This window comes from Columba livia, chromosome 20, assembly GCF_036013475.1.
Source record: "Columba livia isolate bColLiv1 breed racing homer chromosome 20, bColLiv1.pat.W.v2, whole genome shotgun sequence".
In the NCBI taxonomy this organism is placed as follows: domain Eukaryota; kingdom Metazoa; phylum Chordata; class Aves; order Columbiformes; family Columbidae; genus Columba; species Columba livia.
The window spans coordinates 7,783,588-7,798,468 of NC_088621.1; the positions used below are offsets into that span (position 1 = coordinate 7,783,588).

The window sequence follows — 14,881 nt, forward strand, 5'->3', positions numbered from 1 at the left end:
CTTGATTGCCAACACCGTCATGTTTATGTAATCCAAGCTGCTTTGGGAAGCTCCAGTCCCTGTGTGGGAACCTAGAAATGACATGTGGTGAGTCTTCACCATCATTGAGCGCTGGGAAGGCAGCAGCCAGTCCTTCTCCTGTGGGACTGTGTGGCTGCTGCTGACACTGCTGGATGCAGCCAAGTCTCCCTGCATGCTGGTGGCAGTTCCTGGGGGTGCAGCAGGTTGTACCTCCCTGTCTCCTGCTTGTAGACCAGCCTCGATAGTCAATAGGAGCTGAGGGTTTGATAGTGGATGCTCTGGACTGTCTGTTGTTCCCCTCTCTGTTGGGGAAGCTCTAATCAGCTCTGCTGTCCTTCACATATTTCTGTAGGTTATGCTTGCAGGTGAAATGGTATTGCAGGCCGAGAGAGGCTCACAGGAATTGCAATATAAAAGCAACGGCTAAAAACACAGAGCCAGGAGGTGATAGGTGCTTGGTAGTAAAGACAATACATCGCTATTCCACACCTCTGGCTCTTAGTGGTGGTCTGTTGGGTGGGAAACAATCATCGACTGCAAATGTTTGGTGTCCTGAGTACAGGCTGCAGCTTGAACAGGGACAGTGTCTGATGTCCCAGCTGAGACCACATCACTGTGTTGTTACCTGAGCAGCCTGCTCTAATGGCTCTTCAGCTCTTACCTAATCCTTGTGGCAGTGAAAACATACATTATTCTTTTTTTAGCTGGCAGCCCTGTGGCCAGCAGTGGGGTTTTCCAGCTGACAAGATCCATCTTAGCTTCAAATGGGCATTATGGTCCCCTGGTCATGGGGCTGTCCCAAAGCACTGGGAGCAGAGCTGGCACCAAAGCCTTTTTGAGTCGTTAGTTTGGTCACAGGGTGTGCTGCCCTGCCACAGGTTAGTGACATTGACAGCATTGACATGGCCAGTGCCATGAGGATGTAGTGGCTTCAGGTCTGGAGACAGTGATGCTTCTGCTGGGCTGGTACCATTGTTGCTGCGGGCTGGTGGATGCGAAGCTTGTTGATTGCCAGGGAGAGGGAGTGCTGACTAGGAGCTCTGTGCTGCATGTCGGCCTGTCTTGTGATGTGGTGGAATTGGAGGGTAACAACCTCTGAAAATGAAAATGGAGAAGGAAAAAGACCTTTGGGGGATTTGTAAAGCTCTTTTAAAAATATCACACGTTTTGTCATTTCTCCCTCCCTTCCTGGCATGAGACACTACTCTGCTATATCTCTTTTTTTTTTTTTTTCTTTCCCCTTTCTTTTAAATCTAATGTGCCTCCATTTTATCAATTAACCGCCTGTCTCCTGATTCCCATGGCAACACAACAGGCTGTTGCATTTCTGATTCTTCTGGCAGTTGTGGTGCCTGGCATGTGTCTCGGGAGCAGTAAGATGACAAAAGGGTTCTGCAGGGAGTAGGAAATACATAAGCAGCGCTCACTATGCACCACTTCTTGTGCAAACTACTTTTTTCTTCCTCTCCCTTCTCCACTTCAGAAAGGAGTTTCCTTTCCTTTTTGTTTCATTTCCCCAGTGATAAGAAATGAGCAACTGGAGTCCTGCAGGGGGTCAAAGGATGTGGAGGGAGTGAGGGGCTGCCGAGTTTTGCTGGATGTGGATGCCACTTAAACATAGCACGAGGCTGAGCTCGTGGGATTCTGCAAAGAAGGCTATTCCTGCTGATGCTCCGGAGCAAGTGCTGTGTTCCTCCTGTTACAGCTGTTAGAGCTTGTTTGAAGGGTGGTTTCTTGCTCATTTATCTTACAAAGCTGTCTCTTCGCCTCTTCCTTCAGCACACAGTTCCAAGAGCTGGAAGAGTCCTTCTGTTTGCAGAAGACCTTGTGCTTTCAGGGATTTTGGACACATGGTTTTCATTGACACGGTAACAAGACCCGTGCAAACAGGCTGAAGCTTCGGTTAAAACCTTTACCATCTCCAGCTCTTGGCTCATAGGCATTCAGCTCCTGAAGTATTGGTGCCATGTCACTGTGGGGTATCCTGTCACTGGGCCCCTAAAACTGATGGGCTGAGTTTGCACAAAGGGCCCCAAGCACCAGATCTGCCATGGTTGTTATTAATGTGTTATGCTTGAGCTTTACAAAAGCTAAAGGGAAAATAGAGATTTAGAGTTGGATAAGATGTGTATTTAGCGGATGCTGTGTATGACTTTGACTTATAAACTGTTGTTCAGCCCTGAAAAGCTGTGACCTACAGGAAGACCATTTAAACTGAAAAGAATGAGCTGGCTAATGAACACAATAGGGTTGTAAAGTTGGAAAGCCCAAGTGGAAGGGATCCCACTTACTGCATGTTGTGTTTTGGAGCCTGGTCCCAGTGAGAGGGAGGGAGCAAGGAGCTGCAGTCACAGTCCTGTCGAGCAAGCGAGGTTTGTGTTGGGCTGAGCAGCAGAGCAAGATCCTCCTGGAACAAGGAAGGAAGAGCTTTCCCCATCGCTGGCTTCCAGGTGAGCTACTGAGTTTGTTGCCTTATAGTGACACCCAAATAGTTGCTCTGGCTTCTTGATTGGCATCACCAGGTAACAGCAGGGTTGGAGTAGAAAATACTCAGTCTATCTTTTGTTGAGTGTTTCTCTTGTATATTTTTGTTTTCAACTTTGTGCCTGAGGCTTTTGTACCCTTGTTTTGCTGTTAGTGAGTTTCTTGGAACCTGTTGGTGTTTCACTTTTCTTATCCAAAACCAACACTTCTGAAAGAGCTGTAGAAGTGGTGCAGGCTGAGCAATAGTGATGGCTGAGGCTGAACAAGTTTCACAGTTCATTTCAGAGAAGTTCTCGAGGTTGGTGTGTCTCTGCAGCTGCTTAGACTTTCTCTGCCAGCCTTGTCTGGTAACAAATAAAAATTTCTTCCTGAGTGTGCATGAGGCTATTGTGGTTGGTGGCTTCCAGAAATTTTACCTTACAGTTTGGCTGAAGAGTCTGGGTGGCTTTCATTGAGCACAGGATGTGTGGGACCAAGTGTCATACACACCCACTCTACACCAAACACACTTGGGACCTCAGTGCTGCCAGGAGCTGAGGGTGACTGAAGGTCTGGGATGTATGACTTGCTGGATCTTATTTTCAAAGCTTATTTCCTCAATCCCTTGTGTAGTTGCTTTCAGGGCTTTACTTAACCTCCCCCTTTATCCTTCAGAGTGTTTTAATGATGTCCATATGTCCTTTTCTTTTGCTCTCCTGGGGTCTGAGTTGAAAACTCAAGGTTTGTGGCAGGAGAGTTTGACACCGGGGTCACTGCTACCTCGTTTTCTCGTGTTGTCTTTGCTCCCTTTCAGACACCAGTCACATTGGGCCAGTCCTGGGTATGCTGGAAAGAGTGGGACAGTGAATTTCCAGCATTACCTGCAGTTTTCCATCTCCCAGCACAGTGAGATGTTGCTGGAGGTCTGGCTTTGGCTTGACAGGCTGATGCTGGAATAAGAACATTCTCTATTGCCTGTTTTATTGCGTCCAGTGCACGTGTGTCAGCCCTGGGAAGGCTCTGCATGCAGGGGTTTGTAGCTGTTTCCTGTTTATAGATGTGCTGTTTATATTGAGCATACCCCAGGTGTCTGCTCACTGCTGGTTCTGCTCCAGCAAAGGGCACAGCAGCAGCAGGGGAAATGGAATAATTTGCCAAGGCAGCTGCATGGTCCCACAGGAGCTATTAATGCCCTTGTTGGGGCTCTCGATGCTTGGACTGTTCGCCTGTGTACAGACACATGGAGTTCTCACAGCGCCAGGTACTAAGACATCTGTACCTCACTCGTTTATTTCTTTATATATATATTATTTTGGGATGAAACGATAACTTTGGCATCTTTCTTCAAAGCAGCAATTCATTTGTCTCCTTTTGATCCTTAAGCACTTAATGCCACACCTGTCTTTTTGAGCTTATTAGTGCTGCCATGCAAAATACCCCTCAATGCTGTGACAGGACTGGGGTAAGTGGCCACATGAAGGGAGATGAAGATGTGGGGTCGGTTCTTTGTGTGCAAGAGCTGCAGAAACTGGGCAGCGTACGGGGATTTCTGTGCAGATTGCTTTCCTGATGAGGAAAACGTGTAAGTAATGGAGTCGCTCAAGTTTTAACCTTCACCTAGTGTAAACCTGCGACCTAACTTATGGTCCCAGATGTCTCTTTTATGTAAATACCCTTTCCTGGTGTTTTGGCTGCCTTTTAGGATTTCTTCTCATACCAAAACCTCTCTTCCCTTGATCCACAGGCTCACCTTTACACAAGCAGGGTGCCACCTCCACCACCAGCACCGAGAAGTCGGGTTCAAAGGTTGCCGAGGTGGGCGATGATTTCCTGGGCGACTTTGTGGTGGGCGAACGTGTCTGGGTAAACGGAGTGAAGCCAGGTGTGATCCAGTATCTTGGGGAGACGCAATTTGCTCCAGGCCAGTGGGCAGGGGTCGTTCTGGATGACCCGGTGGGTAAGAATGATGGCTCCGTCGGTGGAGTGCGGTACTTTGAATGCCAGCCGCTGCAGGGGATTTTTACGCGACCGTCCAAACTGACGCGGCAGCCGGTGGCCGAGGGCTCAGGGAGCGACGCCCCCTCCGTGGACTCCCTGACAGCTCAGAACTTGTCACTGCACTCGGGAACGGCCACGCCACCTCTCTCCACTCGTGTCATCCCCCTGCGGGAGAGCGTCCTGAACAGCGCCATGAAGACGGGCAACGAGTCTGGATCTAACCTCTCGGACAGTGGGTCTGTGAAAAAAGGGGAGAAGGACTTACGGCTCGGAGATCGCGTGCTGGTGAGTTGATCCGCGGGGTCCCCCTAGAAAGGCAAAGGATGAGAATTTGTGCCTTCGCTAAGAGCTCCTGGTCAGGCTCAGGATGAGACAAGGATGGAGTTGGTGGTGAGGTGTGGGACAGAGAGTGGCCTTGAAGGAGGATGCCTGGACCAAACGGGCATTGAACTTCTGCATCTGCTGTTATTTGGGATGCTGTATCTTCTGGACGTGTCTGTCATTTTCACACTGGTGTGAGACAACATATTCCAGAGTGTTTCTTGTATTGGACAAGTTCTGAGCAGCAGGATGAGGTCAGAGAGAGAGCAACTCAAACCTGAGAGGGAAATAGAAAAATCATTAAGTGTTCTTTTCTAATCCAGTGATACTCTCCATAATGGTGTGTATTGGGCTTTCAAGGAATTTCCAACAATGTTGCATGTGGTCATACATACTCTGCAAGTATTTGTGAGAATCTCCCCTAGCTGGTCACTCCTCTCGTGGTGCTGCAGTTTTATGTGTTGGATATAACACTAACTCCTTTCCTGTACAGAAAGGAGCTTGCAATTATTTTTATAAAAGGGCAGGACTTTGGGAGAGATCAGTGTTCTGATGGATGAGCTTACGGAAACCTTCAGCTGACAGAAACACCTGGAATTGTTTGCATGCAGTAGGAGAGGTCCAGGAAAAGAACAGATAATGATAATAAGAATAAATAATTTGTGGTTATGGTTCAGTAACATGTGCTTTGCTTGGCAGATGGCTTTTTTTAGTAATGGAGATGTCAGCTAATCATGTTTGGTGTCTGAATACATAAACAATAATTCTGGGTTAACCTGAGCTGCCTCAAATTCCCTGAGTAAACCTTTGCTTGTGTCCTCTGTGGACTGGTACAGTTTTAGTTGTCTTTATTACTCTTAGCCTGTGCTTTTCTGAAAGATTTTGTTTGAGAATGGCTTTTAGGCAGATGGGATCCACCGAAGGCTTTTCAAGTGAGGGACGACATGTGTTTTCTGTAATTGCTTGGTGGATGGAACACAAGGTTGCAGGGGTCCCTCTTGGGTCTGTAAGACCAATACCTGCCTGCTCTGCGTTCCTGTTGTTTCCTGCTAGTGGTTTTCTTGAACGTCATTCAGGTCTGTTGTAGCTTGAAGACATTTTTGCTTTTCAATTACATTATTCTGAGGCCCTTTCTGAGTCTGTAGCAGTTGCAAAAAACGACTTTTAGCTTCTATTAGAAGCTTTCCATTAGAAGAATTAGATAATATTTGCCTTTGGCACTAACTTGTACTTTTTTCCCAGAGATGCCAAAATTGCATTAAAGAGATGAAAACCCCACCCTAATATTGTAGAACTCATCTCTTGAAGTCTGGCAAATGAATGCGGAACAATTAACCTCTGCTTCAGTAAGAATGAAGCTTCTCAAAGTGTGATAATTGCTGAAGTGCTGCTGTTAATGTGAGGTGGGTTCATTGCCTTTCTCCAGGGAAAGAAGGGATGGAAACAGAGCAATGGAGCAGTTGAGCATTTTCTGCTTGGGAGGAATGTCTGCTGTGGGTTTTTTTGCTTAGGGAAATGTATTTTAGGTGGTTTGGGGGGAGGCTTTCTTAGCAGCTGCACTCATTCCCCCCTAGATGTGGGGGCTTTCTTAAGGATGGAAGGAAGCGGCTGTTCTCTATATGGCAATCTAAATGAAAAATAATTTTAAAAAGTAATTGCTGTTAATAATAGAAGTGTTCTGCCCTTCAACCATCCTTCTGTCTCCTAACTGGGATTGCACTCTTCAGTACTGAAATGTAGCAATAAGCAAGACTACCTAAGGGTATAAGGGTGCCTAAGGTTGTATCCCAGTGGCTGATTGACTCTGTTGCTGTGGGGTGTTGCCCCAGATACTCTTCAGATGTATTCTAGGTTTGTGACTTTGCTACAACTTGTAGGTGATCAAACCCAGAAGAGGTACAGGAATAGCAGCAGCAATCACTAGCAGGGAGGTTACGAAGGGTGATCGGCACCTCAGCTGACAGACGGGCAGGAGTGCTGGGACAGGCTGGTGGGAATAGACTCTGGGGGTCCCCCTGAGTGTGTGATTTTAACCACTTTCTGATAATCTGTACACCACAGAAAGTCTTTGCCTGTGGTGTGTCTCAACCTGGCTCCTGACAAATGAGAGAAAATTCTCATGAGTAAACTAATCTCATCCTTTTCTTTCGCATCCCTCACCCCAACCCTGCTCTGCCAGCCTGAAGCTGCAGAAAGCCTTTAACCACCTGAGTGAATAAGCATTTCCATTAGAAGCAGAATTGCAGCCTAAGCCCTTCTCCTTGGTGGAGACAACCACTTGGTCTGCCGCTGCCAGCTTGCTTTGGGCCATTTCAGTGCCTGAGACCGAAGCCTTGCTGCTGTGAAGGTACGTGAGGTGATGTGAAGGAACTCTTCTGATTCTTTGCAGGATTCAAAAGACAGGAAAACATACTCATAGAACTTCAGTTGGAAGAGACCCTCAGGATCATAGAGTCCAACCATAACCTAACCCAACTCTAGCACTAAAACATGTCCCTGAGAACCTTGTCTAAACACCTTCTGGGTCTCTTGGTCCAAGCTCTTTCCTCATCACAGAAAATTGTGAAATACAGCGTGACTGCTGTTGTTGCAGGAGCAAGCTTCCCTGTCACTACAGTGGAACTAAGAGGAAATAAATAGCCCGAAGCAACTGCCCTGTCCTGCTGCCACGTTAACCCTGTGAGGATTTTTGTGCATCCTCTGAACCATTCATTTGGGCTGACGCATTGGCCAGTCCTTGTCTTCTGTGTGCAATACCTGTCATTAAATAGGAGTTGTAAGTGGCCTGTGGTGGAACAAACTGTATTATTAGCGTGGCCGGACTTTGTATAGGAGAGAGCCTCAGGAGGGGATGCTGTAATTCTAGGCTTTCCGCTTATACCACATCCCTAGGACATTATTTTCTTACTGGTGCTTGACAGATAAATGTGCACAAATGTCTTGCATCAGCAGTGCTGTCAGCCTCACCCCTGTGCAATGCTGACTTGTGCTGTGGGGATGGGAAGGTGCAAAGATAAGTGGCTGGATTAAAAGAAACTATAAAAATTCCTGTAACTTCACAAAGGGAGGAGGATGGTCCTGTAATTCCTGGCTGTCTCTCTCTCTTCACTCTAAAATGCAGGTCTGGTGTTAACAGATGAGATAGTGAATATCTGGTAGAGATGAAACTGCTGCTGGTCAGATGCCACCTGAATTAAGTTGTATTTACAAACCTGAGCACAAGCCAGATCTCCACCTTAGCACTAGCTCGCTGAATGCCGTCCCTGGCTGTCAGCTGGGACACAGCCCCAGAAGGTGGTGACATGCATTCCCACAGGTGGGATTTACCCCCTTGTACCTACAGATCATTATTTTACACTTACTTAGACAGGTAAATTGGCATTTTAAGCAGACAGCACGGCATAATCTCTGTGGTTTCTGCATGGGGATATGCACAAGCAGGCATCTGCAGCCATGGCTGACCCCCGAATTGTGCATGACAGGGCGGGGAACAGTCCCTGCTGCCCTGAATGACACTTATGATTTTATTTTTCTTTTCTCTCTGAGCAGTATTAGAGTGGATTCTGAGCAGTGCATTGCCCACGGGTCCTGGGTTGAGGACAACTGTTAAGAGGTTCTTGCAGAGAGCAAGAAACTGCTGCAGGGTGAGCAGGGAGGACATAAGGGGAAAAGAGCAAAAGCAGGCTGGAGGGAGTCAAATGGAGGTATGGCCTGGCGCTAATTTGGTAAATTGTTTAAATTACATACTAGCAGCTCAGATGAAGGCAGTGTCTGGAAGGATTAGCATCATTGTCTTTTCAGCCCTAGGATACTGGTCTGGATCCAGTTTTGTCATTTTGATGAGAAAAACATAGTAAAAGGTGATGTCAGTGATACTACAGTTGGTACAGCAGGGAAGGCATGTGGATGTCCTCCTTTAATAGATGCGTGTTCCTTTTCTGATTGCCAGTTAGGGCACAGACCTGTTAAATATTGCTGGCTTCGTTTTGTTGTGAAGGTCAAGCCCAAGACTGTCTCTTGAGACAGATCTGGCTGAGGAAAGGCCAGGTCAGGAAGATGGTCTTTAGTCAAAGGCATGAAAAGGGCATCGCAGATGAGGCAGAGAACTGGAGCTGAACTTTCCAAGAGATCAGAGGCTGCATGAATCCAGCTGGAGAGGGTGGAACACCATCAGCTTGCTTAATCTTAAGGGTTTTTTACCTGAAACAGGGAAACTCGGAATGTCCACGCTGGTCAAAATACCCTCCAAACCAAAACATCCTATATCACTATGTCAATATTGTTTCTGGTTTTCAGAGTGTCAAGAAGGAGCTATTTTTAGCTGCTTTTTGTTATGTTGGTGTTGTGGCTTTTTGTTTAATTTTGTGGTTTTGATTTGGTGTGGTTTTTTTTGGTGATACCTCTGATTTATTAAAATGTCTGTTAGAAACATACACATCTGTTTTGATGAGAGCGTTTCATGCACTGATACAACCTGCCAGCTGGCTTTTTCCAGAACGCATTATTTATTTTAGCAGTGTTACAAGATTATTGGGCCTGAATAAATCTGTGCGTCTGAGTCGGATGAATTTTCTAGGCTCTCCATCTGCGAGAGTTCCTGCGCACCTGCTGAAAGATGGGAAGTTAGGAAGCAGTTTGAGTGCTGGGGTGTGTGACAGCCTATGTGGAGAGCCCAGATGTGTCCATCCTGGCTTGGGGTAGCAGATAATGCTGTATGGCAAGGGTGTGCTTTATAGAAAAGATGGCAGAATAATTAATGCTTGAAAGAGAAAATAAAATGCATTGCTTTGGAAGCAGAGAATCACATTGTCTGTGCTTGGTATCCTTGCTGATGTGCGGATTTTGTTCTCTTATTGAGAGTTTAAGAATTGGCACAATTAGATACACATGTAGTAAGTCAACAGGGCTGTTTTTTTTCTCTCCTCTTTGAAAACAGCTTTCTCAAAATAAGTGATATCTATGGAGATGCAACTGAGGAGTGAGACCCTCTAGTAGAAGCACCAGATATCGAGCTTTTAAAGCATTTACATGAGGATCTGTGGGGTCAGAGGATCAGGTTGCTCAGTAAGGGAAAGGTGGCTCAATATCTGTAATTAATACACAACAAAAATAAAATTGAGGGAGCTTACGAGCAATGATAAGGTCCTATAAAGAATGTTAAGATGAATTACACCTATATTGAGTTCAACTTGCAGCTAAAGAGATGCATTAGAATGGCATTAAATCACTGTATTAAAATTAAGAGGCTAAGTCTGTATAAACTCAAATAAATCAGAAAGAGGACTGCTGTTTGACTGTGAGTGATAGGAAAAGAATTTTACTGCAACTGTTCCAATGCGTAACTTGCCAAATACTTAATACTGAAACTGAACCATCTTTTTACTCCTGGATGCAGTGTAGGTCCAGAAAGTTTTCTTGTGGTTCTTGTCCTGCTGTGGCAAATATTTTCCTCCTTCCTATAGCAAAGAGAACATCAGTAAAGGTTTTTCCATGAACAGCGCTTTGAATCCCTAGGGACAGAAATACAGAAGACGAACTTGAGCTCTATGCTGCAGAACAACCTCCCAGGGCTTGAAGTAGGGGCCAGACTTCAGAGCTGTGTTTTCCAGCCCACTCAGGTGCAGTTATTTTTAGGCTGAGAAAAGTATTTCTCCTTTGCAAAAGCAATTTTCAGAATTTTTAGGGAGTCAGAATTGGTAAATCTGTAACATCCCTACTCTGGAATACACAATCTGGAGATTTCTGCATTTGACTATCACTGTTTCCTGTAGGAGAATATTCCTTTGTGGATACTTGTTTATGTGAAATTTAATATGAAAAAAAAAAAGGAGCCACCAGTCATTCAATATAAAGCTGCAAATTTAACTTTAAACTTATTTTTAGCTTTCTTCCCTGAACCTGAGCTTTAACAGAGATAGGCTAAAAAAGGTTTAGGTCATATGCCGATTGACTCGAAGTCCAAACCTTTAGAAGAACCCTCGTGCTTTTCCGTCTGTCTGTTCTCAGCAGAGGTAGCTCAGCAAAACCTGTAGGAGCTTCCAGTGCGAAGGCAGCAGCAGCTGCTGCTCCGTGAAATGAGCTCTCATAGCAGTGACCAAAACACAGCGTCACACATTCCTCACTTGTGTTCTCCCAGATCCTACTCAGCATGCTGGAAGCTTTAAGTCTACATATGGGAGCAAAAGGTGTGATTTATTCTTATTTCTCCGTGGAGGGTAAAATAGATCTGTGCTAGTGGAAGGCTGGCCGTGAGAGGAGACCCTTAGCACGTTAGCGCCCTGAATTGCTGTAGAATGTGTAGGTAAAAGTGGAGTTTCTTTTTTTCTGTACAAAACACCTCTATTTTGAGAGCTTTTCCAGGAGGGCTGTTTGCTATGTCCTGGCAAACCCTGCGTGGGGACAAGCTGAAGAGTGACGGGTGCCTTCCTGGCTGAGCTTGTCCCTTTCACGTCCTGTCCTGGTTTTGCTCAGAACTGCCGGCTGACAGAGCTCAGAACTGAAACCACATTAGTGCAGATCCTAGGCGAGTGTAAGCTGTGTTTGGGGGCTTAAACTCCTTCATGGCCTCACAAGGAACTTTGTGCAGTTAGTTGATGCTTTGAAATAGGCTTTCATTGTATTTGTCCTGACATCTTGCAGGCAGGTCCAAAAGTGGGAGTTAGTCAACTTCTTTGTGTAATAGTTATTGGAGAGACATCTTTAGTGCCGGGAGAACTTGATACTTGAAACGATCTGTTCTGGTTTTATTAATCTGAAACATAAAATACTGATGATGTCCTATTTTCCCCCCCTCCTCTCTCCATAGCTGTCCCAGTTTTAGTCCCCTTTTGGCAGTGCTGGTGCTGCTGTCCCTAACCCTTGGCATCTTATCTCCAACAGGTTGGCGGGACCAAGACAGGAGTTGTGCGCTACGTGGGAGAGACGGATTTTGCCAAAGGAGAGTGGTGTGGTGTGGAGTTGGACGAACCCCTGGGGAAGAACGATGGGGCGGTTGCTGGTACAAGGTACTGGGAGCTCCCAAACCCAGCCTGGGGTTGTAGGGTCCTACAACCTCCTGGAGCTGGGAGGAGGACTCGGGGTGTGTGTGGTTGGACATTGTGGCCTGGGAAAAAGAGTTCGGTTTTGAGTTTTGTAAGCTTTGGGATAGTTTTACAGGGAGATCAATAGAAACCTCATCACTGGAGCACTTTAAAGGAGGATCAGATAAGGTCTGTAAAGAAGTAACCTAAGTGGCTTCAGGGAACAGGAGAGAGTAGGGAGAGAAGATAACTTATACTGGGATTTAGTTTTTGCAAGAAATTGAGCCTGTGATTGTGTTAGCTCTGTGTTCTACCACGCATTCCCTTCATAAACTTGTTTCTTGCACAGTATCTGTGATTCACCCTGTTACAACTATAGAAGATAAAGATTTAACTCTTTTTCTCAGCTTAACGTTGCTTGTTCTGTTCTTTCTGGGGACAAACTTCCAGAGACCTAAAAGAACAATTGGTCATCATTGTCCTTGTAGTAGTTCTGCAGTGAGGCAACTGTCTGCTGATGGATCTTATACCTCTGCCTCCATAGGCATATCCACTAATTTGTTTTCGAAAAAAGCCCTTGTTAGTGTCTATAAAACTCATCGGGGACATCTCACAGGGTTGCTGGGAAGCTGTTTCTGTTCATATAAAAGTTAGAGAAGGGAATGACTCCCAGCCTCAGATCTTGAACTTGGGGACATTCAACTCTGAGTTACAGTAGCACTTGGACCCAGCTTCAAATACAGGCGGAACTGATTCCTTATCTTTCACATGTTCATTTAGTGGGAAATACTATTGAGTTCTTGGAGCTTCTTAAGGGAATCTTGTGTTAGAGGTGAGATTTAGCTTTGAAACTGAGGAGCTGAGAGTTCCTTCCTTGTTAGATCTCCGGTTCTGTAATAAAGGTTTTTTGTGACGGGTCAGCCTCCTTTTTTTCCAGCAGCTGTGCGTTTTCATTTAAAATAAGAGGAACAATGTCTTGTTCAATGTCAGGACAGGAAAACAGAAAATGATTGGCAGCAGATGGCTGAGTTCCAGCCTTTTCTCAAAAGAAAATATCTGGGATGGTAGAGAATAAGTCATGGAGTGAATCCAAGTCCCATACGCTGCAAATTATCTCTAAGCTTAATCTTCAGGGTGCTCAGAAATGATTTATTGTCTCTCTGCATGTGAAAGGCAGATGTGAGTGTTAGGGTGCTCTCTCTGCCTCTTGTCCTTGCACCTTGGTTGCTGTGTTTTGAAAATCCAGCTCTTGGAAGTCATCTGTCTTCTGAAACTGCTACATGTTGGCTGAGGCTGTTATGGTATGTGCCTTGTCTGCAAGGCTTCTCTTTCGTTTCACACTCTATCAAGAGCAGGAAAAGTCAGGCTCCACAGCAGGGATTGGGGAGCAGGAGTGAATTAAGAAGTTTGGGTTAAACAGGAGACTTAAGGGGGTCTGTAAAGCATCCCTGCCCCTTGAATCCAGGCTGAGTTTGCAGATCTTCTAGCAATAATGGACACCAGCTGATACAGCAGTGGCACGTGTGGACTCTCCAGCTGAAGTGCTCTCTGTCCACTGAGGGTCTGGCTGCAGGTTTGCAGCAGCATCCAGTTCATCCTCTGAGCCTTCATCCAACCTTTTGATTTTCTTATAGCATGTACCGATTTCAACAGCAGAGTTTTGGAGAAGCCAACATAGTAAAACTGACTCATGTCAGCTACAGACCTTGGACACTGAAAGGTGTTTTTTTAATCTATTTCAAAATTCCCTGTGCTGTTTCTGACCTGCAGGTTGCCATCACAATGCCACTTTCCTTCCCTGTTTCTTTTCTGTAATCGGAGTATAGAGCTCCTCAGCACCAACTGAGAGAAGCTCTTGTGTTTCAAGCAGATTATTATTATTATTTTTTTTTTGCTGCTAAGTGTTCTGGACCCAATGCCTGCTTCCGAACTATAAAAACTATTTGCAACCACTTCCAGTCTGGACTAAAAGAAAATGAGCAGACATAGAGTGATGCAAGTTTGGACTTGCTAAGAGCTGTCAGGGGGGATTTTGAGGGACTCAGCCTTTGGCATCGTTGTACAGCTTAGATGGGTGGAAGGGGCTGTGCTGTTGGTCCACCTGTACCTACTTCAGTTTGAGAAGATGATGCTGAGCAGGGTTTTGGCTGGTTTGCAAGAAGTCAGACTGATTTTCTTCCTTGAGTCTCTGTTCTGCAGCAAGGTCAGCCTGTGGTATGGCTGGTTATCCAAACCCAAGAGCCTGTGCTGGCAGCAAGCAGGTGAGACTGGATGATCTTGGTTTGTAGAGGGCTGGTTTTATTGTTTGTTTGTTTTTAAATAAAGTTATAGAAAAAATCGGGCTTGAGCAGATGTTTGAAAAGGAGTTATTTTCTCATGTGGCTGGAGATCAGGCTGTTCTCTGGCCTCCCAAGCACACAGGGGTCTGCCTGTGATGCAGCCACGTGGCTGCCAGCACTTAAAAATAAAAGGGAAATGGGGGAAGCAGCTGCTCACATCTGGAGAGAGGAGACTTGTGCTAGCAAAGCTTGATTTGTGCCATTTATTCATTAGGACCTGTTTTTTATGTTAATGTAAGACAGACTATTATATGGCCCAGTGTTTTCCCCTAACCTTGCTATGAAGCCTTTGAGAAAGAACTCTTAATGGAGACAGTTTGCCGTATTTACTACTCCCTTGAAACGAGTGGATGTGACGCCTGGAGATGATCTGGTTTTCCTTGCTGCAGTGCAGCTGGCCAGCAGCAGAAAATCCCAAGCTCTGAAGGGGTTTCCAAGATTTGACACTGTGGATTTTGGCTCACTTGGATTCTGAAAGAGGGCTCTGGAGAGACATAATCATCAGGCTCGCTGTGATTGTGGAAAAGAGCTTGCAGTGTAATGATCCGATCCTCCCTTGTTTGCTTCTAGGTTTGTTTGCATGGGAACAAGTTTCTCTTTCTCTGCCACCCAGAGATTGCACACACTGGGGTTTGCTGTCATGGTATTTTTAGCTTTGAAATTAGGAGCTGCCTTTTTTCTTTTATGGGAAGAATGTTTATACAGAGCGGTGCGCTTCCG

At 45.7% G+C, this 14,881-nt stretch overlaps 1 protein-coding gene across 7 annotated transcripts in view; it reads left to right on the top strand.

The window, feature by feature from the left end:
- The window catches only part of CLIP2 (CAP-Gly domain containing linker protein 2), an 83,951-nt gene that overhangs the window by 45,659 nt on the left and 23,411 nt on the right, over positions 1 to 14,881 (top strand). For all 7 annotated transcript variants that reach the window (XM_065036496.1, XM_065036499.1, XM_065036495.1 and 4 more), the window contains 2 exons: positions 4,229 to 4,767; positions 11,683 to 11,807. In XM_065036496.1, coding sequence (XP_064892568.1) covers positions 4,229 to 4,767; positions 11,683 to 11,807 — 664 coding nt within the window. The remainder of the gene's footprint in view (positions 1 to 4,228; positions 4,768 to 11,682; positions 11,808 to 14,881) is intronic.